Source organism: Tachypleus tridentatus, chromosome 1 (genome assembly GCF_004210375.1).
Source record: "Tachypleus tridentatus isolate NWPU-2018 chromosome 1, ASM421037v1, whole genome shotgun sequence".
NCBI classification, from domain to species: domain Eukaryota; kingdom Metazoa; phylum Arthropoda; class Merostomata; order Xiphosura; family Limulidae; genus Tachypleus; species Tachypleus tridentatus.
Genome location: NC_134825.1, coordinates 185416194 through 185442106, shown reverse-complemented (window position 1 = coordinate 185442106; position 25913 = coordinate 185416194). Strand labels below are relative to the sequence as shown.

The 25913-nt window shown below is 33.2% G+C and overlaps 1 protein-coding gene across 1 annotated transcript in view; it reads right to left on the bottom strand.

Moving 5' to 3' along the window:
• LOC143232118 (uncharacterized) overlaps window positions 1-25913 on the bottom strand; it is a 168733-nt gene that overhangs the window by 10194 nt on the left and 132626 nt on the right. Inside the window, exons 2-4 of the mRNA XM_076467208.1 lie at window positions 8762-8903; window positions 3363-3531; window positions 1701-1805 (exon numbers count right to left, since the gene is read on the bottom strand). Coding sequence (XP_076323323.1) covers window positions 1701-1805; window positions 3363-3531; window positions 8762-8903 — 416 coding nt within the window. The remainder of the gene's footprint in view (window positions 1-1700; window positions 1806-3362; window positions 3532-8761; window positions 8904-25913) is intronic.

Sequence of the window (25913 nt, the reverse complement as noted above, 5' to 3'; positions counted from 1 at the left end):
AATGATAACAAAAAGTGTAATATGGGTAATTGTAACAAGAGTGTAGAAGTGGGTAATGATAACAAAAAGTGTAATATGGGTAATTGTAACAAGAGTGTAGAAGTGAGTAATGATAACAAAAAGTGTAATATGGGTAATTGTAACAAGAGTGTAGAAGTGGGTAATGATAAAAAAAAGTGTAATATGGGTAATTGTAACAAGAGTGTAGAAGTGGGTAATGATAACAAAAAGTGTAATATGGGTAATTGTAACAAGAGTGTAGAAGTGGGTAATGATAACAAAAGTGTAATATATGGGTAACTGGTAACAAGAGTGTAGAAGTGGGTAATGATAAAAAAAAGTGTAATATGGGTAATTGTAACAAAGAGTGTAGAAGTGAGTAATGATAACAAAAGTGTAATATGGGTAATTGTAACAAGAGTGTAGAAGTGGGTAATGATAACAAAAAGTGTAATATGGGTAATTGTAACAAGAGTGTAGAAGTGGGTAATGATAACAAAAAGTGTAATATGGGTAATTGTAACAAGAGTGTAGAAGTGGGTAATGATAACAAAAAGTGTAATATGGGTAATTGTAACAAGAGTGTAGAAGTGAGTAATGATAACAAAAAGTGTAATATGGGTAATTGTAACAAGAGTGTAGAAGTGGGTAATGACAACAAAAAGTGTAATATGGGTAATTGTAACAAGAGTGTAGAAGTGGGTAAAGATAACAAAAAGTGTAATATGGGTAATTGTAACAAGAGTATTGAAGTGGGTAAAGATAACAAAAAGTGTAATATGGGTAATTGTAACAAGAATGTAGAAGTGGGTAATGATAGCAAAGAGTGTTATATGGGTAATTGTAACAAGAATGTAGAAGTGGGTAATGATAACAAAAAGTGTAATAATGGGTAATTGTAACAAGAGTATTGAAGTGGGTAATGATAACAAAAAGTGTAATAATGGGTAATTGTAACAAGAGTATTGAAGTGGGTAAAGATAACAAACAGTGTAATATGGGTAATTGTAACAAGAGTGTAGAAGTGGGTAATGATAACAAAAAGTGTAATATGGTTAATTGTAACAAGAGTGTAGAAGTGGGTAATGACAACAAAAAGTGTAATATGGGTAATTGTAACAAGAGTGTAGAAGTGGGTAAAGATAACAAAAAGTATAATATGGGTGATGACAACAGAAGTGGTAAAAGTGAGAACTGATAATATAAATGGTAATAGCGTGTGAAACCCAATGCTTAATGCTATAGTGCTCTGACTGAGCCACCAATAGGGATTAAACACTAATAAGTCTCTGATAACTCAAAGAGATTATCAGCATTTTTAGTTGTATGTGTTTGAGCATGCTCAGTATTGTATGTACCTGCCACAAGACACATTAATCATTTGACAACGTTTGTACAACCCACCAACCAGATGTCGCACAAAATCCCACCATAATAGTCCGGCACGTGTCCAACTGAACTGTGCTTTACCCAGCATCTCAAGACGGCTGGTATGGGTATTAAAATAAAGTAGAGAAGAACGTTTCGACCTTCTTAGGTTATCTTCACATTAAAAAGGTCATCACGAATGTGCTTTCAACCAATACCACAACTGAGACGTTGCTGATGGTATTGAAGCGTCATATTCATTGGACACAGTGTGGTTAACACATTTTTATATTCACTGCTATAATGTTATCAAAGTGTGAAACCCCACTTACGTTTCGAAGGATCACAGCACACTTTGAAGATAATTTTCATGTTGTGTGAAGCGCAACGTCCACCCACACGCTGGTTTAGTTGATCAAGTCTCCCGCCAGATGTCGCTAAAAGTTAAAATATTTTAGAGTAATAATTACTTTTCATTTTAGTTCTTACACAAATAAAACTAAATACTATGTTAAAGTGTAATTAATTTAAATGGATATTTCTTTGTTTAAAAGTAAAAGAAAACTACAGTAGTTCTGTTTCAGTCTGTAATTTAAACCGTGGTAACCATGAAAGACACAACTCTGAATAATAGTACAGAAAAGATTTTCCAATCACATCGATAGTTATAAATTATATTTGATCCATTTGTATTCTAAAAGCTTTATTTGATTAGAAGGTGCAGTCAATAGGAATGACATGACTGATTGTCAGGACTTAATGGTTTAGAAGGATTGGCGAATTTTGCGAATTTTTCTTCTAATTTATAACATGTGCTCCAAAGACACGCTTTGACATAGAAGTTTGCGCGATTTCGCCACCGTATTTTTATTAGAAATCATTTCAATATAGGGGGACAATCCTGACTCATCTATTATCATTAAATATATTCTGGAGAAATATGTATAACTGTCATCGGCTTATTTATAGCGGAAATTCTAAAACTACATATATACTCATAACCTTCAAGGGGGAATTATGTTATTACATCAAGTGACTTCTGATGGTTGAAGTCATTGGAGAAATAATTTTACTTCCTTTTCTTTGTTACGTACGATCATATAATGACCTAATATTCCTCGCTTTTTTGTCATAATTCAATAGTTTAAAATGTACATAAACGAATCTCAGGTTCATGACAGTCAGGTTTTTGATTTCTGGCCACATTATTTTGTGTAATAAGATTTTTAACAATACGTTCCAGTCTTTGTCCTTGACTCCATTCAATCACAAACTCAACAATGGAAGATGATTCAGTAACTTGAACACTTACAAACGTCTGTCTCTTCACCGATTTTTCAAGAGACATTTTATGTCAATTCTGTCATCATAACTCATAAACCTGCTTACCATTTATGTCGAAACCCTATCAATTACTTTTTTTTTAACCGGATCTAAAGTTTCACCGAGTAAATTGAACTAAACTTTTGGGAAAGGTAAAATGAATAATTTGTTCTACAAGTATATCATGATTTTAGATATCACACGATGGTTATATTTATGGAAGAGAGAGAGAAATAGATACATATACACAACCCAGAATAGACAGATGTAAAAATTTCATACAGAAAAATAATGGATAAATGACAGATAGACACACAGTAAAAAAAACGCGGAATAGATAAAATAATAGATAGATAGACAAATAAATAAGAATGCACATATATACAGATAAAAAGATATTTAGCTAGGATAGATATATAGACACACAGGTAGGTAAGTATACAGAAAATAGGTAGGTAACAAAACAGATTGGTATCTACAGAGACAGATAAACAGACACATATATACAGATAAAAAGGTATTTAGCTAAGATAGATATATAGACACACAGGTAGGTAAGTACACAGAAAATATGTAGGTAATAAAACAGATTGGTATCTACAAACATAGATAAACAGACACATATATACAGATAGGTGGGTAGTTAAGTAGGCACATATAAATAGGCTTACATATAAAGTAATAATCTTGGCCAGGTTTGAACTCTAGACCCCCGGGCTGTGGAGTGAACGAACGGAAAGTAATGGTAAAGTACATGAGCTGATGAGGTTTATCACAGACAGCTATAACACGGGACTTGGGATTGTTGACCCTACACGAACCGTATTCCTCTTTAGAAACCTGAAACAAATAAAATGCCGGTGCAAACCGTTAGTACGTGTCTTCGAAAGTGTTGATATCTGAAAAACAAAACAACTTTAAAAAGGATATTATACCTAAAATAATCATGTCGCTATATATGAAAAGGATATAATACAACTAATACAATCTTCAAAGAAGAAGTGAACAAACAATATCTATATTTAATTTTTATAAACAACTTCAAAACAACTACAATTTAATTACCTGTATGTCTAGTGTGAGCTTCAAATTATCAAAAATAAGATCCATGTGTGTGCGTGTGTTTAGTGTATCTTCAGGTTATAAACAATAACATCTATGTGTGTGTGTGTGTGTGTGTAGTGTAATCTTCAGGTTATAAACAATAACATCTATGTGTGTGTAGTGTAATCTTCAGGTTATAAACAATAACATCTATGTGTGTCTGTGGGTGTAGTGTATCTTCAGGTTATAAACAATAACATCTATGTGTGTGTAGTGTATCTTCAGGTTATAAACAATAACATCTATGTGTGTCTGTGGGTGTAGTGTAATCTTCAGGTTATAAACAATAACCTCTGTATTTTTGTGTAGTGTATCTTCAGGTTATAAACAATAACATCTATGTGTGTCTGTGGGTGAAGTGTATCTTCAGGTTATAAACAATAACATCTATGTGTGTGCGTGTGTTTAGTGTAATCTTCAGGTTATCAACAATAACATCTATGTGTGTGTGTGTGTAGTGTATCTTCAGGTTATAAACAATAACCTCTATGTGTATATGGGTGTAGTGTATCTTCAGGTTATAAACAATAACATCTATGTGTGTCTGTGGGTGTAGTGTAATCTTCAGGTTATAAACAATAACATCTATGTGTGTCTGTGTGTGTAGTGTAATCTTCAGGTTATAAACAATAACATCTATGTGTGTCTGTGTGTGTAGTGTAAGCTTCAGGTTATCAACAATAAGATCTGTGTGTTTGTGTAGTGTAAGCTTCAGGTTATCAACAATAAGATCTGTGTGTTTGTGTAGTGTAAGCTTCAGGTTATCAACAATAAGATCTGTGTGTATGTGTAGTGTAAGCTTCAAATTACCAACAATAAGATCTGTGTGTTTGTGTAGTGTAAGCTTCAGGTTATCAACAATAAGATCTGTGTGTATGTGTAGTGTAAGCTTCAGGTTACCAACAATAAGATCTGTGTGTATGTGTAGTGTAAGCTTCAAATTACCAACAATAAGATCTGTGTGTTTGTGTAGTGTAAGCTTCAGGTAATCAACAATAAGATCTGTGTGTTTGTGTAGTGTAAGCTTCAGGTTATCAACAATAAGATCTGTGTGTATGTGTAGTGTAAGCTTCAAATTACCAACAATAAGATCTGTGTGTTTGTGTAGTGTAAGCTTCAGGTTATCAACAATAAGATCTGTGTGTATGTGTAGTGTAAGCTTCAGGTTACCAACAATAAGATCTGTGTGTATGTGTAGTGTAAGCTTCAAATTACCAACAATAAGATCTGTGTGTTTGTGTAGTGTAAGCTTCAGGTTATCAACAATAAGATCTGTGTGTATGTGTAGTGTAAGCTTCAAATTACCAACAATAAGATCTGTGTGTTTGTGTAGTGTAAGCTTCAGGTTATCAACAATAAGATCTGTGTGCATGTGTAGTGTAAGCTTCAGGTTACCAACAATAAGATCTGTGTGTATGTGTAGTGTAAGCTTCAAATTACCAACAATAAGATCTGTGTGTTTGTGTAGTGTAAGCTTCAGGTTATCAACAATAAGATCTGTGTGCATGTGTAGTGTAAGCTTCAGGTTATCAACAATAAGATCTGTGTGTATGTGTAGTGTAAGCTTCAAATTACCAACAATAAGATCTGTGTGTTTGTGTAGTGTAAGCTTCAGGTTATCAACAATAAGATCTGTGTGCATGTGTAGTGTAAGCTTCAGGTTATCAACAATAAGATCTGTGTGTTTGTGTAGTGTAAGCTTCAGGTTATCAACAATAAGATCTGTGTGCATGTGTAGTGTAAGCTTCAGGTTATCAACAATAAGATCTGTGTGCATGTGTAGTGTAAGCTTTAGGTTATCAACAATAAGATCTGTGTGTTTGTGTAGTGTAAGCTTCAGGTTACCAACAATAAGATCTGTGTGTTTGTGTAATGTAAGCTTCAGGTTATCAACAATAAGATCTGTGTGCATGTGTAGTGTAAGCTTCAGGTTATCAACAATAAGATCTGTGTGTTTGTGTAGTGTAAGCTTCAGGTTATCAACAATAAGATCTGTGTGCATGTGTAGTGTAAGCTTTAGGTTACCAACAATAAGATCTGCGTGTTTGTGTAGTATAAGCTTCAGGTTATCAACAATAAGATCTGTGTGTTTGTGTAGTGTAGGCTTCAGGTTATCAACAATAAGATCTGTGTGTTTGTGTAGTGTAAGCTTCAGGTTACCAACAATAAGATCTGTGTGTTTGTGTAGTGTAAACTTCAGGTTATCAACAATAAGATCTGTGTGTTTGTGTAGTGTAAGCTTCAGGTTATCAACAATAAGATCTGTGTGTATGTGTAGTGTAAGCTTCAGGTTATCAACAATAAGATCTGTGTGTTTGTGTAGTGTAAGCTTCAGGTTACCAACAATAAGATCTGTGTGTTTGTGTAGTGTAAGCTTCAGGTTACCAACAATGATATCTGTGTGTTTGTGTAGTGTAAGCTTCAGGTTACCAACAATGATATCTGTGTGTGTGTTTAACAGTAAGATACAATATATAGTCTGTAATGTAGCAACACTAATAATCATATCTATAACTATACTAATGGTCATATCAATAACCCTTGATGTAGCTAGACTAATGATCATATCAATAACCCTTGATGTAGCTATACTAATGATCATATCAATAACCCTTGATGTAGCTACACTAATGATCATATCAATAACCCTTGATGTAGCTATACTAATGATCATATCAATAACCCTTGATGTAGCTATACTAATAATCATATCAATAACCCTTGATGTAGCTATACTAATGATCATATCAATAACCATTGATGTAGCTATACTAATGATCATATCAATAGCCCTTGATGTAGCTATACTAATGATCATATCAATAACCCTTGATGTAGCTATACTAATGATCATATCAATAACCCTTGATGTAGCTATACTAATGATCATATCAATAACCATTGATGTAGCTATACTAATGATCATATCAATAACCCTTGATGTAGCTATACTAATGATCATATCAATAACCCTTGATGTTGCTATACTAATGGTCATATCAATAACCCTTGATGTAGCTATACTAATGATCATATCAATCACCCTTGATGTAGCTATACTAATGGTCATATCAATAGCCCTTGATGTAGCTATACTAATGATCATATCAATAACCCTTGATGTAGCTATACTAATGATCATATCAGTAACCCTTGATGTAGCTATACTAATCATCATATCAATAACCCTTGATGTAGCTATACTAATCATCATATCAATAACCCTTGATGTAGCTATACTAATGGTCATATCAATAACCCTTGATGTAGCTATACTAATGGTCATATCAATAACCCTTGATGTAGCTATACTAATGGTCATATCAATAACCCTTGATGTAGCTATACTAATGATCATATCAATAACCCTTGATGTAGCTATACTAATGGTCATATCAATAACCTACAAAATACTTAGAGATGAACGAAACTCAGAAGAGGACATAACACTGGTTAGTTTGCAAATAGTCCGTTAACATTTCATATATCATGAAGAGTTTTACTGTGACATTGGTAATTTCTTATTAGTTTTATTTCAGTAGATATATCACGAACTGTGGGTATGTTAGGAATGGTTTTATTATCAACTTGTAGTTTATATAGTCAGAGCATGGTTTCTTAACAGTTTTATTGTCAAGTGGTAGTTTCAAAGTAGTTTATAGTCAGTGGATGGTTTCTAAACAGTTTTATTGTCAAGTGGTAGTTTCAAAGTAGTTTATATAGTCAGTGGATGGTTTCTAAACACCTTTATTCTCAACTGCTAGTTTTTATCGTCAGTGGATAGTTTCTATACAGTTTTATTGTCAATTGGTAGTTTCTAAGTAGTTTATGTAATCAGTGGATAGTTTCTATACAGTTTTATTGTCAACTGGTAGTTTCTAAGTAGTTTATGTAATCAGTGGATAGTTTCTCTACAGTTTTATTGTCAACTGGTAGTTTCTAAGTAGTTTATGTAATCAGTGGATAGTTTCTATACAGTTTTATTGTCAACTGGTAGTTTCTAAGTAGTTTATGTAATCAGTGGATAGTTTCTATACAGTTTTATTGTCAACTGGTAGTTTCTAAGTAGTTTTATAGTGAATGAATTGTTTCTTAACAGTTTTATTGTCAAGTGGTAGTTTCTAAGTAGTTTATATAGTCAGTGGATGGTTTCTAAACAGTTTTATTGTTAGTGCTTATGGTCTGAACAGTTTTATATTATTTTAGGTATTGTGATTTTGTTAAAGTTAGCTATTGTTAATTTATTTACCTTTAATAAATATGCAATTTGCTAATTGTAGTGTGTGAAAATAAATACAAAGTGTTATCTATTGTGAAAATTAATACAGCAGATATTAGAAGAGGTATATGCAGAAGTATGAACGTCGGAAAGTAGAGGATACGTCGTCTGTCATATCAGATGTAACATCTGTTTGTCAGTTTGTCGTTTAAAAGGATACTAGGACTAAAGATGGTACACAAATATGAGTGTCAAAAGTGAAAGAAAACAACGTTTTACACAGTTTACATCCATTTGCGCTTATTTCTTATTAATAATTAATCTATTTCTTTCTTTGGTTTTAAGCCAAGCCACATTTGATCTTTTTATTGTGTATATTGGCGGGAATCGAATTCTGGATTTTAGCGTTGTGAATTCGCAAGGTTAACGGTATCCCGCCAAAATACCTGATTAATAAATTAAATAGAAAAAATATTGAAACAGTAAGTAGAAAACTGGAAGTAAAACATGTTATTAATACAGACCACTAGGGGTATTTATTAAAAGAAATATTCTGACAATGCAATGCAATTTAAACAGCCTAATGAAACCTTATCAATGTAGATTAATAGACATTAATATCGAAAGTAATATTAACTGTAAATCTCCATTTATGTGGTTCCTGAGGAAAGCTGTCACAAAATGCTCACATTTCTTTACAAAAGTATACATTTAAATCGTTTTTGTAATAAGGCTGTAAACACTTACGTTATATATTATATATCTTTCCATGTCTTCTTCTTGAGTCCCTGGAGTATATACCGGACAAATAATGTTGACTTGGTCATATTCAAATGGTATATTACCCTTGTTAACGTCAATAATATGGTCAGTGTTATCTATCCGGAAGCTGAAAGATAAGAAATTCAGGTACAAAAAAACATACGTAGAAACTTTTGTCTAAATATTTGGTCTTTACCACTACTTTAAAGCCTCTGTACTAGTTGGACTATGTAAATTTACTAATATATATATATCAATCTTGCTTACTTATCCAGGTACAAGTAATAAGAGTTAACCTATCGTATTCTGTGTTTAATCTCTAGCCTTCGACCACGATAAATATTTCAGGGTCTGTCAGAAGGTATACGTCATTACAAAAAAGAAATTTTAATAAGGTAGGCTTAACTAATATTATGGATCTCCGCTTTTGTTGGACCTGACCATCAACTTTCAGGTATAGTACTGATTTCACCTCATCAGTTTACTTGTACCTAACAAACTGCAACAGTTGTGTTTATGTTGAACATGAATCATAACACTGATAACACCAAAACATTCCTTTGTTGAGTTCATTCAACGTTATGACATCGTCTTATGTTTCTGTAATGTTGTGTTCAACTTGTCTGTAGTCTGTGTTATGACAGTTTTATTTATGTCTCTGTAATGTCTTCGTGATTTTGTCTGATGTATCTACCTCAGCTTCATGTTTGTCTGATGCATGTACGCTACTTTCGTGTTTGTGTGATGTATGTACCTTACATTTGTGTTTGTCTGATTATGCACCTAACTTCCATGTTTGTCTGATGTACCTTACCTTCATGTTTGATGTATGTATCTTACTTTCATGTTTGTCTGAGGTACGTGCCTTACCTTCGTGTTTGTCTGATGTATGTACCTTAGCTTCGTGTTTGTCTGATGTATGTACCTTACCTCTATGTTTGCCTGATGTATGAACCTGACGATGACCGAAGAAGGTCGAAACGTTGTTCGCTCTTCTATGTAAAATATTTTCTCAACCCAAACGAGCCGTTTTTGCATATAAAAAAGATGTATGTACCTTACCTCCATGTTTGCCTGATGTATGTACCTTACCTCCATGTTTGCCTGATGTATGTACCTTACCTCCATGTTTACCTGATGTATGTACCTTACCTCCATGTTTACCTGATGTATGTACCTTACCACCATGTTTGCCTGATGCATGTACCTACCTTCTAGTTTTAATTCTGTGGTTCCTATAGGTCATAAAGCAACATCTACAAATTTTAAGAATGTTTAAGATTATTTCTTGGACATTAGTGAGTGAAAATTCGACAGTGCAAATCCAGATTTAACATTTCGTTATATACATAATCTTGAGAAAAATGCACGACGGGCTGAATACATTTCGACGTGTTAGATCTGACAGCATGTGTTAACCCTTGTTCTAAGCCTAATTGGTTATTCATTGGCTTGCTTTATGTACCGACAGAAAGCGCTGCTGTTGTAGCACTATGAGGCGTCATCATCCCCAGTGGCTTGGGAAAAACGGCGCTTCTGGTGATGGCGTTGATGGGCGAGTGATAAATTATTTTTTTACGCCCATCTGCAACACTGCACATTTTACGGTACACAGGTGGCTAATTACGATAATACCTATAGAAGCGATTTTCGTATACGTCTCCAATTGGGAATGTATAACCTGCGATTGACAATCTTGAGAACTGAACGAGGGATATCTGTTCGTTGGTTTATCACACAAGATGTTTATCATAAAAGAATGTCCCCATACAATGAAGTTAGGTTGATACAACCAACAAAAGGTACATAATATAATTATACAGGCGTGATAGAATTATACAGTCATATCCAGCTACGGCTCGATTATTTAAGGAATTGCGTGTTCCTACTATGATTATTGTAGTAATTAATGTTTCTCATAAAGTTTCAAAGCGTTCATTTTTACCTCTGTTGCGACTCTGTTAATTATTAATATAGACTATTATAAGTTGGTCTACCAAGAAATATACCAAGTAATTAAATTAACAAAACAATTCGGTGTAAAATACACTGCTCAGAATCCTTAGTAATGAAATGTGAACGTCGGTTTAATTCTGAGAACATAAACATCTGTTTACTGGAAATGGGGACTTCCTTCTTGCAGTACACTGGAATGAGTAGAGAAATCAAATGAAACTTAACTACATAGATCAGCAAAAAAAATGACTCCGGATTAAACTTACCTAATTTATTGTTTTTACGCTTTCATTTATAATGATTCGATTTTTTCGATACTTTAGGCCTAATGATTCGACTGTTTCGATAGTTTAGGCCTAACGATTTGATTATTCTGATAGTTCAGGCCTAAAAAGTAGTACAACTGAACGAAGGAAGGAAAGTATTTTAAATTTTCTCTTTCAGTTCTCCTATAAGCATCTGACGATACCGGCTGTCGTCTTCGCGATTGATCACCACGGCAAGAAGAATAGTTCTGTTTCAGGGTTGGATGTACTAAAATTATACACACGGATGGTGGATGGCGAGGGTGAGAGAGAAAGAGAAGTGGAAGAAGTTTGCGCTCATAACGCCCTCTTTGAAAGAAATTTTATAAAATAAAAAAAGTAAAAAGAAATCTGACAGCGAAACAAAAGGCTTAAAACGTGCATATGGATCTAAAACAGATGGTAAATAAGAAATACGTCCTTTCCATCTGACACACCTTTACCATCTCCCACATATTCTCACAGTTTTTTTCGAGTATTAAACATATCATGCTAAAGTTGAAAAAAAAGTCCAGTACACAAGAACGTCACTTGAAATATTCAGTGGAATGGTCAGAAGACTATCTTATATCCTTAGTTTTTTTTGACAGTTAAAACGTTGACCTCTTTAACTCTGGTTAAACATATCGAAAAAAAAAAGATAAATCGTTCAAGATACTGGAAGATTAAGTCGTTCCTTCTGCAAGAATCAGCTGAAGAGATGAAGAAAAAAGATATATACTGTGGCATCTAACCGTTTTAAACTAAATGGCTCGTCTTATTAAAACAATAATTGAGTTTCTTAGGAGATTGCTAAAAGGACATTCAACAAATTACCCTAGGAAGGAAAGTAAAACTTTAAGTGGCGGATAAACGATTTAATCAGGCCTACAGCAGATACACGGCTTAATCAGGCTAAGGCAAAATGATAACATGAAAAAGATCTATAATTATTAGATAGTATTAAGCGATCAATTGTGCCCCCTTGATGTTAATTATATTTTCGTCCGTAATCCCAATAATATCTTATGAGATTCAGCCACCTTATGAGTTTTTAGGTTAGTATTAAATACAAATATTGGGCTGACAGTGCAAAATAATCATAATAGTAAATAGTATTTAATTAAAAATCCTAAACATATAAGTAAAAATAACTACATTATATGTTTTAGTCAGTTTAATCAATACTTGCAATTAACCTAACATTAAAAAAATTAGTAAACTGCAACTCACTTTGAAAACAAATAAATTAGATGTTTACTACATTTCGACCTTTGGAAAACATGACACCAGCAGATCTTAATATAACACACATAATCCTCTCTAACAACGTCTAGTAACCAACGAATATCCATTAAACAACTCCGATAGTGTAACTTTAGAGTAGACTGATATCTGAGATAAATTACCAGGACACGTGTTACTGCTTGTCTTTAGAAGCGGGTAATAGATCCATACAGATGGTACAAAATTAATAATGTTTGTGAAGAGAGAAAATAATACTACAGAAATAATACCAGCGTTTGAAACATTACTTTTTACTTCACGTTAAATGGTGACTGCTATTCTTTAAAACTATTTTCTTTTGTCCTTCATCCATCTTTCACCGTCATTTTCATAACCCTGTGATGTTTTAACAAGAAATTTAAACGCCAGATGCATTTCTTGATGACGAGAAACCCACTTGAAATAAAAATGTATCTTAGAACGGCTGGTGTGGGTATTAACACTTTTACTAATAAAGCAGAAAACAATGTTTAGACCTTCCTGGGTCATCTTCAGGTTAACAGAGAGAGAGTTTACAACTGTTATTATGGATATTAACACTTTTATTAATAAGAAGAGAACAACTTTTTTGACCTTCCTAGGTCATCTTCAGGTTAACAGAGAGAGAGTTTACAACTGTTAACCTGAAGATGACCTAGGAAGGTCAAAACGTTGTTCTCTTCTTATCAATAAAAGTGTTAATATCCATACCAGCCGTTCTTAGCTTCAAGCATTTGATGTTCGAGCCTTTACTCTTGCCCACATGTTGACGCACGATAGAATGTTTTCTTAATGTTGTCTTTGTATTCCAGTTTACAATGCTTCTGACTTAGAAACTCATGTACCACACGTGAGAAAACATCTCAGGCTTCTCATGGACTCTTGGGGTCGTCAGAATTGTGAAGTTTTTGTTAGGCAATGAATATCTGGAGATTTTACTAATACTGTTTATTATTTTCTTTGCTCTTACTAGACTTTCTGTGTCTGATGCTTACTGGCCAGTTTGGTCATCACTAAATCATTAAATCGTTCTGGAAAACTCACTTAATAATTTCTCTTTCATTAGTAGAACTCCAGTCAAAGTGAACCAGACAGATACAAATAGATCCCAGTGGTAAGCTAAGAGTACTTCTTTTTAGAAGTTAAAATATATTTAGATAGAGATAAAATTAAACATACTCTAAGTGTAGTGGCACAGTTTGGTTCTTGACTTCTTGATGGATGGTATACAATGTATCTCTGGATAACTGATGACAAAATATGGTTCTTGACTCCTTGGTGGATTGTACACAATGTATCTCTGGATAACTTACAACACAATATGGCTTTTGACTCCTTGGTGGATGGTATACAATGTATCTCTGTATAACTGATGACAAAATATGGTTCTTGACTCCTTGGTGGATTGTATACAATGTATCTCTGGATAACTTACAACACAATATGGCTTTTGACTCCTTGGTGGATGGTATACAATGTATCTCTGTATAACTGATGACAAAATATGGTTCTTGACTCCTTGATGGATTGTATACAATGTATCTCTGGATAACTGATGACAAAATATGGTTCTTGACTCCTTGGTGGATTGTATACAATGTATCTCTGTATAACTGATGACAAAATATGGTTCTTGACTCCTTGGTGGATTGTATACAATGTATCTCTGGATAACTTGCAACACAATATGGCTTTTGACTCCTTGGTGGATGGTATACAATGTATCTCTGGATAACTAATGACACAATGTGATTCTTGGCTTCTGGATGGATTGTACATAGTGTATCTCTGGATAACTGATAACACAATGTGATTCTTGACTCCTTGATGGATTGTATACAATGTATCTCTGGATAACTGATGACAAAATATGGTTCTTGACTCCTTGGTGGATTGTATACAATGTATCTCTGTATAACTGATGACAAAATATGGTTCTTGACTCCTTGGTGGATTGTATACAATGTATCTCTGGATAACTTACAACACAATATGGCTTTTGACTCCTTGTTGGATGGTATACAATGTATCTCTGGATAACTAATGACACAATGTGATTCTTGGCTTCTGGATGGATTGTACATAGTGTATCTCTGGATAACTGATAACACAATGTGATTCTTGACTCCTTGATGGATGGTATACAGTATATTTCTGTATAACTGATGATACAATATGGTTCTTGACTCCTTGATAAAAGTATTATAGTGTATCCTCACACTGAATAATTGACGACCCAATACAGTTCTTGTCAATATATACTAGAACACTTCTGTGGTTTACAATAATCTGCTCTCATAAAGGAAGTGGTTGCACTATCTTCACTTTAACCATCTTTTGAGTGAATAATGTTCAATACATTTACACCAACTTACTAATCCATTCATTGTTTTTCTTAAAGGATTCGTCTCGTGCTTTGTAAGTGATTTTTTTTCAAGGCAGTAATAAGAAAATGCACCACGTGGTCATTATGTTTCCTTTCCCATAATTTGGTCGAAATATTTTAGAAATAAACTAAATAACTATTTTAATCCATGTCGTGATCTTTTCAAGAAACGTTCGTTGATTTCTATGATAATCAGATCACTACCCAAGACTGGACTTCTTTCCTCCAGTTCAAATTACTGAATACATAATTAATTAAGCTATGACGCTCAAACCCTAGGAATATTTTATAGTAAAACGATTTCACTGTCTTTTTATAACGAAACAGCTGCTGAGTACAATTTTCTTTTGTTTTTTATTATTTTATCCAGACAATATAGTAAACCGGCAACTAGATTTATGACATGAGTTTGACCTGTATCACAGTTCATGTGTGTGTCTATTTAGTGACAACTATATACTTATCATGCTACATGAAAGGAGCGAATAATATCTTCTTTGGTTAAATGTGTAATTACCTCTTTTTTTATCAATTAAAGCACAATTTCAACATTTCCATAGAAAGGGGAAAATGACAAGTTTGCTGTAAGAACAACATCGATAATATATTGACGTCACATGCCGACTGTGATGGACTGAGGTTCTGTATAAAGTGGATGGGGTGAACTGTGATGGATTGAGGTTCTGTATAAAGTGGATGGGGTGAACTGTGATGGACTGAGGTTCTGTATAAAGTGGATGGGGTGAACTGTGATGGACTGAGGTTCTGTATAAAGTGGATGGGGTGAACTGTGATGGATTGAGGTTCTGTATAAAGTGAATGGGATGAACTGTGATGGACTGAGGTTCTGTATAAAGTGGATGGGGTGAACTGTGATGGATTGAGGTTCTGTATAAAGTGGATGGGGTGAACTGTGATGGACTGAGGTTCTGTATAAAGTGGATGGGGTGAACTGTGATGGACTGAGGTTCTGTATAAAGTGGATGGGGTGAACTGTGATGGATTGAGGTGAGGTGGGATCTGTATAAGGTTCTGTAGTGGATGGGGTGAACTGTGATGGACTGTATAAAGTGGATGGGGTGAACTGTGATGGACTGAGGTTCTGTATAAAGTGGATGGGGTGAACTGTGATGGACTGAGGTTCTGTATAAAGTGGATGGGGTGAACTGTGATGGACTGAGGTTCTGTATAAAGTTGATGAGGTGAGATATTTAAAGGAATAAAAGATGTGACAAATGAATGTGGGCCACGTCCACGTTGTATCTTAACGTCTTTTAGTCCATTGCTAGGTTGTTGTCTCTTCGTTATTTAATACGAACAAAAGCTGTGCAAAATGTGTTTCTTTATGAAACTGGGCTAACTTGAAGGTGTTATGTCTAAGCGCTCCATTGAGCCGAGCATCTTATGTAACTTGAAGTTCTGAATTATTTTCCAAGTCGAAAATTCTGACCAGACATCAACTGAAACAAGTTAAGAAATATATTTCAAAATGTTCTGCAGCAAAAACTTAGAAGAAAGAAAAGGTATAAGGAAAGCTTGATGGTTTAAAATATATTTTTCACATTCATCACGTAGTAACTAAACACAATTAACACTTCAAACGTTTTCTTGCGTTACATTACAATGTAATCACAGAGAAACTACATCATTTTGTGTAATATTACAGTGGTCAAAGGACTGTAGCTTTGCTTGTTATTAAGTGCAAAACCGAACAATGGGCTATCTGTGCTCAACCCAGTAAATTGTAAATTTGTGTTGCGTAAAGTTATTGTGATAATAGCTTTAGCAGAAATACTATATCGTTCTATTGTACAACATTACTGTGCTAATAACAGAAGTATAGCATTCTATTGTATAACATTACTGTGCTAATAACAGAAGTATACCATTCTATTGTATAACATTACTGTGCTAATTACATAAGTATACCATTCTATTGTATAACATTACTGTGCTAATAACAGAAGTATACCATTCTATTGTATAACATTACTGTGCTAATTACATAAGTATACCATTCCATTGTATAACATTACTGAGCTAATTACAGAAGTATACGATTCTATTGTATAACATCACTGTGCTAATTACATAAGTATACGATTCTATTGTATAACATCACTGTGCTAATTACAGAAGTATACCATTCTATTGTATAACATTACTGTGCTAATAACAGAAGTATACCATTCTATTGTATAACATTACTGTGCTAATTACAGAAGTATACCATTCTATTGTATAACATTACTGTGCTAATAACAGAAGTATACCATTCTATTGTATAACATTACTGTGCTAATAACATAAGTATACCATTCTATTGTATAACATCACTGTGTTATACCATTCTATTGTATAACATTACTGTTAATAACTGTATACCATTCTAATAACACTGTGCTATTACAGAAGTATACCATTCTATTGTATAACATCACTGTGTTAATTACAGAAGTATACCATTCTATTGTATAACATTACTGTGCTAATAACATAAGTATACCATTCTATTGTATAAAATCACTGTGCTAATTACAGAAGTATACCATTCTATTGTATAACATTACTGTGCTAATTACAGAAGTATACCATTCTATTGTATAACATTACTGTGCTAATTACATAAGTATACCATTCTATTGTATAACATCACTGTGCCAATTACAGAAGTATATCATTCTATTGTATAACGTTGCTGTGCTAATAACAGAAGTATACCATTCTATTGTATAACATTACTGTGCTAATAACAGAAGTATACCATTCTATTGTATAACATTACTGTGCTAATTACATAAGTATACCATTCTATTGTATAACATCACTGTGTTAATTACAGAAGTATACCATTCTATTGTATAACATTACTGTGCTAATAACAGAAGTATACCATTCTATTGTATAACATCACTGTGCTAATAACAGAAGTATACCATTCTATTGTATAACATCACTGTACTAATTACATAAGTATACCATTCTATTGTATAACATTACTGTACTAATTACATAAGTATACCATTCTATTGTATAACATTACTGTACTAATTACATAAGTATACCATTCTATTGTATAACATTACTGCGCTAATTACATAAGTATACCATTCTATTGTATAACATTACTGTGCTAATTACATAAGTATACCATTCTATTGTATAACATCACTGTGTTAATTACAGAAGTATACCATTCTATTGTATAACATTACTGTGCTAATAACATAAGTATATCATTCCATTGTATAACATTACTGAGCTAATTACAGAAGTATACGATTCTATTGTATAACATCACTGTGCCAATTACAGAAGTATACCATTCTATTGTATAACATTACTGTGCTAATTACAGAAGTATACCATTCTATTGTATAACATTACTGTGCTAATAACATAAGTATACCATTCTATTGTATAAAATCACTGTGCTAATTACAGAAGTATACCATTCTATTGTATAACATTACTGTGCTAATTACATAAGTATACCATTCTATTGTATAACATCACTGTGCCAATTACAGAAGTATATCATTCTATTGTATAACATTGCTGTGCTAATAACAGAAGTATACCATTCTATTGTATAACACTACTGTGCTAATTACAGAAGTATATCTATTCTAAGAAGCGAAGTCCCACACTGTTACTCTATATTCTTAGAAATATTAAATCCTTGACAACATTTCCCACAGGCACTTAAGGTATGGATTGGTTTGTTTGGATGTAATAACGAGTTAAGTGTAATCTTAAGTGTAGGGACCTAAAACTACGAACTGTTGAGGTCGTGTACTCGAGTAGAAGAGTTCATGGAGGTCCTCTTGTAAGACCTTTGTCATAACATTAATCTTCTCGATGGTACCTTGTAATGCACGTGAGCAGGCTGGTATCGTTAAGAGAGGTTCGCGATTTTAATGTGTTTATGTAAAGGACTTCCTTTAGTTCATCACAGTAACTACAGTGATTGCTGAGAATGTATCCAAGACTTTTGTTTACCATTTGAAAAGAAAAAAACGTCCTCTAACTGAAGAGATTTTTTTTCCTTCACAAAGTGTTTCATTCACTTAGAAAACAAATTTCAATACATGATGTTTCCCATGAAGCTAGTATTTCTACGTTAAAGAAAATAGTGCAGTGATACATATGAAATGTAAATATCCAAAGCCATATTATGACAAGATATACTCTTGTAAAAGATACGTCGGGCACTTGGAGAGTGTTTTTTTATTTCTAGGTTCCTTACCCGTATTTTCAAAATATGGTCGAGTAGAAAAACGTAAAATGACAATAAGTTTAAATTTTCAATTTTATTGTTTTCCGTAGAAAAAATTTCGAAAGTGTGTTCTCTTAAACTTAACTGTATTAATCCGCAAATAAATAAAAAGTCTCAAAGGTCTGAAGATTGAACCATAAGGTTGTAACATTAATCCAATTTGAATGAGCTCCACTTATAACAACCCTCTGCTTTCTTCCGCCAAGCAACTCTTTTATCCAACAAATTAACTCATCTCCCACACGTATATAGACAAGTTTCTTTACAAGCCTTTGATGCGGTACTTTGTTAAATGCTTTCTGAAAATTCAGATATACCAAATCTACACCTTCCCTCATGCACATATGAAGTAACGTTTTCAAGTTTTCAAAACATTTGTAAATCAAGTTTCCCTTAGCGAAACAATGTTGACCATCAAATAAAATTCTGATCTTTCCCCACAACCGATGTAAGATTAATAGACCTGGGACAACTTCTATTACCTCCTTTGAAGATAGGAGTAACATTAGCTCACTTCCAATCTGTTGGTACTTGTCACTATGCAAAGACTTACAAAAAATCGTGATAAGTGGTTCACATACCCAATCCTTAACTTCGTGTAAAACCCTCAGGGAAATACTGTCTGGCCCGGTGTCATATAATTCTTTAAACTACACGGTTTTATTTTAACAAGCTCAGAACTTATGCAGTTCTCTTGTTCATGTTTGTTTTCAACTAACAGTTTGTCAAGATGAGGAATACTGCTTAAGTCTTCATTAGTAAAAACTGAAGAAAAACAGAACTTAACAACAACTCAGCCACTTTATAATAATCAGATACAAGCCTGTTATTCGTCATCACTAAAGGGTCCTATCACTGTCCTATCATTGTGTTTACTCATCACTAAAGGGTCCTATCACTGTCCTATCATTGTGTTTACTCCTAATATAATTGTGAAAACCCACACTGTTAATTTTTATGTTTTCAACCAAATGTTTTTGATGCAATTTGTTTGGATGCCCTAATTTTCTGTTTGACAACGTTCTTAATCATTTATAAAACCAGCCAATTTAAATTTATCAAATTTATGATGCTTTTCTACAAATTTATATCTTACATCTGAGCAAATCTGGTTTTTTACTTGCAACTACCATTTACTTTCTCAATATTGAAAACAAAATCTTCGAATCTTTTCCACATCTGATCCAAGTAACTCATCTGTCCAATTCACTACAGATAATTATTGTTGTACCCTTTCAAAACTTGTTTTCTTGAAATGTGGAACAAAAATAACATTATTCCTTATTTCCGTATGCAGCAAAACATCATACCTAATACAACAATGATCACTTGCACCCAGATGTTCTCTAATGTAAAACCTTTCAACCATTTCTATATTAGAACTTAATAATAAACCTACAATAGCATTGTTACTAGTAGGTTCCTTCACAAAACCATTCTCCCTTTTCATACATACACGGTTGACTCAGACACCATACATGTTTCCAATGTTGACCCAGACACCCTACATGTTTACACGGTTTACCCAGACACCCTACATGTTTCCAATGTTGACCCAGACACCCTACATGTTTACACGGTTGACCCAGACACCATACATGTTTCCAATGTTGACCCAGACACCCTACATGTTTACAATGTTGACCCAGACACCCTACATGTATCCAATGTTGACCCAGACACCCTACATGTTTACAATGGTTGACCCAGACACCCTACATGTATCCAATGTTGACCCAGACACCCTACATGTTTACACGGTTGACCCAGACACCCTACATGTTTCCAATGTTGACCCAGACACCCTACATGTTTACACGGTTGACCCAGACACCCTACATGTTTCCAATGTTGACCCAGACACCCTACATGTTTACACGGTTGACCCAGACACCCTACATGTATCCAATGTTGACCCAGACACCCTACATGTTTCCAATGTTGACCCAGACACCCTACATGTTTATATAAATGTATAGATAATTCTGAGAAGTAAAACAAATAAGTGTAACAATGTCTCAGCAGATGGTAGCGTGTCAGTATAAAAATATCAACCACTCGCTCGGAAACAGCCAGAACAGAGAACCTGTTTCAGCTTCGTTACAAACAATTTTGCAAGTTCTGTGTAAATGCTACAAAACTTTATCACTGCTATTATAACATGTAAACAACACAACACGAGTGAGTTGTCAGCTTCCTTCCCAGTAAAACATGCACATATCCTTAAGGCACCAATGTACTAGTATGGCAGAAACTATTAACAGCACGTGTTTTAGGCGATACGGCCGCGTAGAGACGTCTTCACAAAGCAAGCTGAAAAAAACATGGACATTTGTCAGTTTCTTTGGAAGAACACGTCTATTCAGGAATCCCTATGTATCCCGGCGATATCATATTTCCTTCAGTACCCACCATCCCCAAATATTCCACTGTTTGGGTGATCCTGACCAAAACTTACTTTTATTGGCGCTTAGTAGAGACGGTCAGTGGCGACATCTTCTGGACGATAAGTCCCAGTATGCTAGCGTGGACTGCTTTAATGGTTTGTCGATGACACCATTCAACCGGCGAGAATTTCCTCTTGGTTGCCTCTGACTTCCATTAACGACAACCAAAGAGAACTACCATATCTTAAAATTCGGTTCTATCACTCAGTGAGTGGGAGATGAAAAATGTAGTTCTGCCAACTCGCTGAGAAAAACTGGTTAATAACCAGAATAAAACTGAGAAAAACTGGTTAATAACCAGAATAAAACTGAGAAAAACTGGTTAATAACCAGAATAAAACTGAGAAAAACTGGTTAATAACCAGAATAAAACTGAGAAAAACTGGTTAATAACCAGAATAAAACTGAGAAAAACTGGTTAATAACCAGAATAAAACTGAGAAAACAAAACGTAAAATGATCAGTTTCGTAGGATGATAACCACCACGTGCACTAATAGCTTCACTTAGTTGGTTCATTAGCGGAGTGCCCAGAAAGAATGGTGACATTTAATAACAACGTCTTCTTTATTCGGTAAACCGAAAATATTCAAACACTGCATATATCTCTCTCCTAAAGAACTTTATGTTTTGTTATAAATTTATCACGACTGCAAAATTCTCTTTTATTTTCGCGCGAAAACGTTTAATATTGTTACAATTCTCCCTACTAGTCGTAAAACTTTAACATAACTGAACGTTATGGTTTAGCCTTTAGCTTGGCTTCAGTTTACTTATTTCTAAATAGAACTTTTTAAAGCTTGTTACAACTATATTATAAAGTCTGTGTTCTGACTGTTCCATTAGATTAATGATGCACGAAGTGCTAATAATTTATATAAATTTCAAAAAGAAATTTTATTATTTGTGTACGTTCAATAATAATCAGGGTAAGACTGCAGTGAACTATTTCAATTCGTAAAAGCACCATCTAGTGAGGAATACTTGTATTAAAATATAAAGGAACAAATATTTATATAAACACAAAGACTTAGAACGATTATGATGGTTTATATGACAGAGTTATACCTGTTGCGATGGTTTATATGACAGAGTTATACCTATTACGATGGTTTATATGACACAGTTATACCTATTACGATGGTTTATATGACACAGTTATACCTATTGCGATGGTTTATATGACAGAGTTATACCTATTACGATGGTTTATATGACAGAGTTATACCTATTACGATGGTTTATATGACAGAGTTATACCTATTGCGATGGTTTATATGACAGAGTTATACCTATTACGATGGTTTATATGACAGAGTTATACCTATTACGATGGTTTATATGACAGAGTTATACCTATTACGATGGTTTATATGACAGAGTTATACCTATTGCGATGGTTTATATGACAGAGTTATACCTATTACGATGGTTTATATGACAGAGTTATACCTATTACGATGGTTTATATGACAGAGTTATACCTATTACGATGGTTTATATGACAGAGTTATACCTATTACGATGGTTTATATGACAGAATTATACCTATTACGATGGCTTATATGACAGTTACACCTATTACGATGATTTAACTGTAATCATTCTTGGTGGATTTTTTTTCTTTCTTTTATATCGATTATTTTTATGTACACAATTTCTTCAAACTGGTGAGTATATTACTGAATAATACTATGTTCACATTTTTACCAGGAAATGAAAACAGAATTATTTCTTTAACTTAGAACGAAAGAACCTTTCCTTAATATATCTTTTAAGTTTCAGATATCATATATTATGTTCTAAGTTAGTAACTACAAAACTGTTTTTGGCTAATATAAACAATAAACTCAGATTAAATAAAATTATTTCTTTGTTTTGTTGAATTTCGCGCAAAACTACTCAAGGGCTATCTGCGCTAGCCGTTCATAATTTAGGAGGCCTATACGAAACTCTCTAACAGGCCATTAAAGAGTAGTTTGTGTTGTTTTTTTTGTTAATGCAACGTCCAGTATTTTTTCTGTTAATAGAAGCACAACATATATGTGGAAGGTAATTTCTAGGAACATTTCTTTTTAATCGAATGATTTTTCTTTATCTTTATCTCTGCACATCTTTGACTGTTACGTATGATGCTGCGACCACAGGGAGCAGGAGAGAACCGCCCAAGGTTATCGTGTCTTTTATTAGGCCTTATCTCATCATACGTCACGATGAATCAGAGCCAATCAGAACTTATCGAAAACGCCGACTACCCTTCGATTTACCAAGCGTTGTCAAATAAATTATTTTCACTTTATGAATGCTAAGTAACTCGTTACCGTCATAAGCAGATTGATAACCCACAGTCGTTACCTGGATTAGCGCATGAGTCTTTACTTCCATAAGCACATTGGTAAACTATAATACAAATCCACAACACATTTTTTTTAAACATCAGTTCAAGTAGTAGGTTTGAGGACTTTAATGGACCACAACTACCTGTTGAAAATAAGGGAGACGGAGTTTCAACTTGACGCCTCAGTTTAGAAGCCGAACCGTCATCTCTGTTCAAGAACAAATAAAAACCCATTTAAGTCCACAAAGTTGCTATGTCTACTTCCACTGTAAGAACAACAGTTCAAATACAGGAGCGGTATTTTATTACTTCATCTTAACTAGTTAAACTGACTGCTAACTTTTATTAATTTATCTTAACAAGTTAAACTGACTGCTAACTTTTATTAATTCATCTTAACACGTTAAACTGACTGCTAACTTTTATTAATTCATCTTAAAAAGTTAAACTGACGGCTTTTATTAATTCATCTTAACAAGTTAAACTGACTGCTTTTATTAATTCATCTTAACACGTTAAACTTTCTGCTAACTTTTATTAATTCATCTTAACAAGTTAAACTGACTGCTTTTATTAATTCATCTTAACAAGTTAAACTGACTGCTAACTTTTATTAATTCATCTTAACAAGTTAAACTGACTGCTAACTTTTGTTAATTCATCTTAACAAGTTAAACTGACTGCTAACTTTTATTAATTCATCTTAACAACTTAAACTGACTGCTAACTTTTATTAATTCATCTTAACAAGTTAAACGTTCTGCTAACTTTTATTAATTCATCTTAACAAGTTAAACTGACTGTTTTTATTAATTCATCTTAACAAGTTAAACTGACTGCTAACTTTTATTAATTCATCTTAACAAGTTAAACTGAATGCTAACTTTTGTTAATTCATCTTAACAAGTTAAACTGACTGCTAACTTTTGTTAATTAATCTTAACAAGTTAAACTGACTGATAACTTTTATTAATTCATCTTAACGCGTTAAACTGACTGCTAACTTTTATTAATTCATCTTAACAAGTTAAACTGACTGCTAACTTTTGTTAATTCATCTTAAAAAGTTAAACTGACTGCTAACTTTTATTAATTAATCTCAACAAGTTAAACTGAATGCTAACTTTTAGTAATTCATCTTAACAAGTTAAACTGACTGGTAAGTTTTTTAATTAATCTCAACAAGTTAAACTGAATGCTAACTTTTAGTAATTCATCTTAACAAGTTAAACTGACTGGTAAGTTTTTTAATTAATCTTAACAAGTTAAACTGACTGCTAACTTTTATTAATTAATCTCAACAAGTTAAACTGAATGCTAACTTTTATTAGTTCATCTTAACAAGTTAAACTGACTGCTTTTATTAATTCATCTTAACAAGTTAAACGTTCTGCTAACTTTTATTAGTTCATCTTAACATGTTAAACTGACTGCTTTTATTACTTCATCTTGACAAGTTAAACTTTCTGCTAACTTTTATTAATTCATCTTAACAAGTTAATCTGACTGCTGACTTTTATTAATTAATCTCAACAAGTTAAACTGAATGCTAACTTTTAGTAATTAATCTCAACAAGTTAAACTGACTGCTTTTATTAGTTCATCTTGACAAGTTAAACTTTTTGCTAACTTTTATTAATTCATCTTAACAAGTTAAACTGACTGCTAACTTTTGTTAATTCATCTTAACAAGTTAAACTGACTGCTAACTTTTGTTAATTCATCTTAACACATTAAACTGACTGCTAACTTTTATTAATTCATCTTAACAAGTTAAATTGACTGCTAACTTTTATTAATTCATCTTAACAAGTTAAACTGACTGCTAACTTTTATTAATTCATCTTAACAAGTTAAACTGACTGATAACTTTTATTATACAGTACTTTTACAAAGTTAAGTTTGCTGCTAAGTTTTATTATACAGTAGTTTTACAAAGTTAAGTTTGCTGCTAAGTTTTATTATACAGTACTTCTACAAAGTTAACTTTGCTGCTAAGTTTTATTATACAGTACTTTTACAAAGTTAACTTTGCTGCCAAGTTTATTATCCTACAGTTTAATAAATTTAGGCTTAATTGTAAGTTGTTTCACAAACTTCAGTAATGTGAAGACAATAATTCAGGAGGTTGATAACGGTAACATAAGATCCCTTTATCTCCAGCAGTAAGCTAGCTACTCGA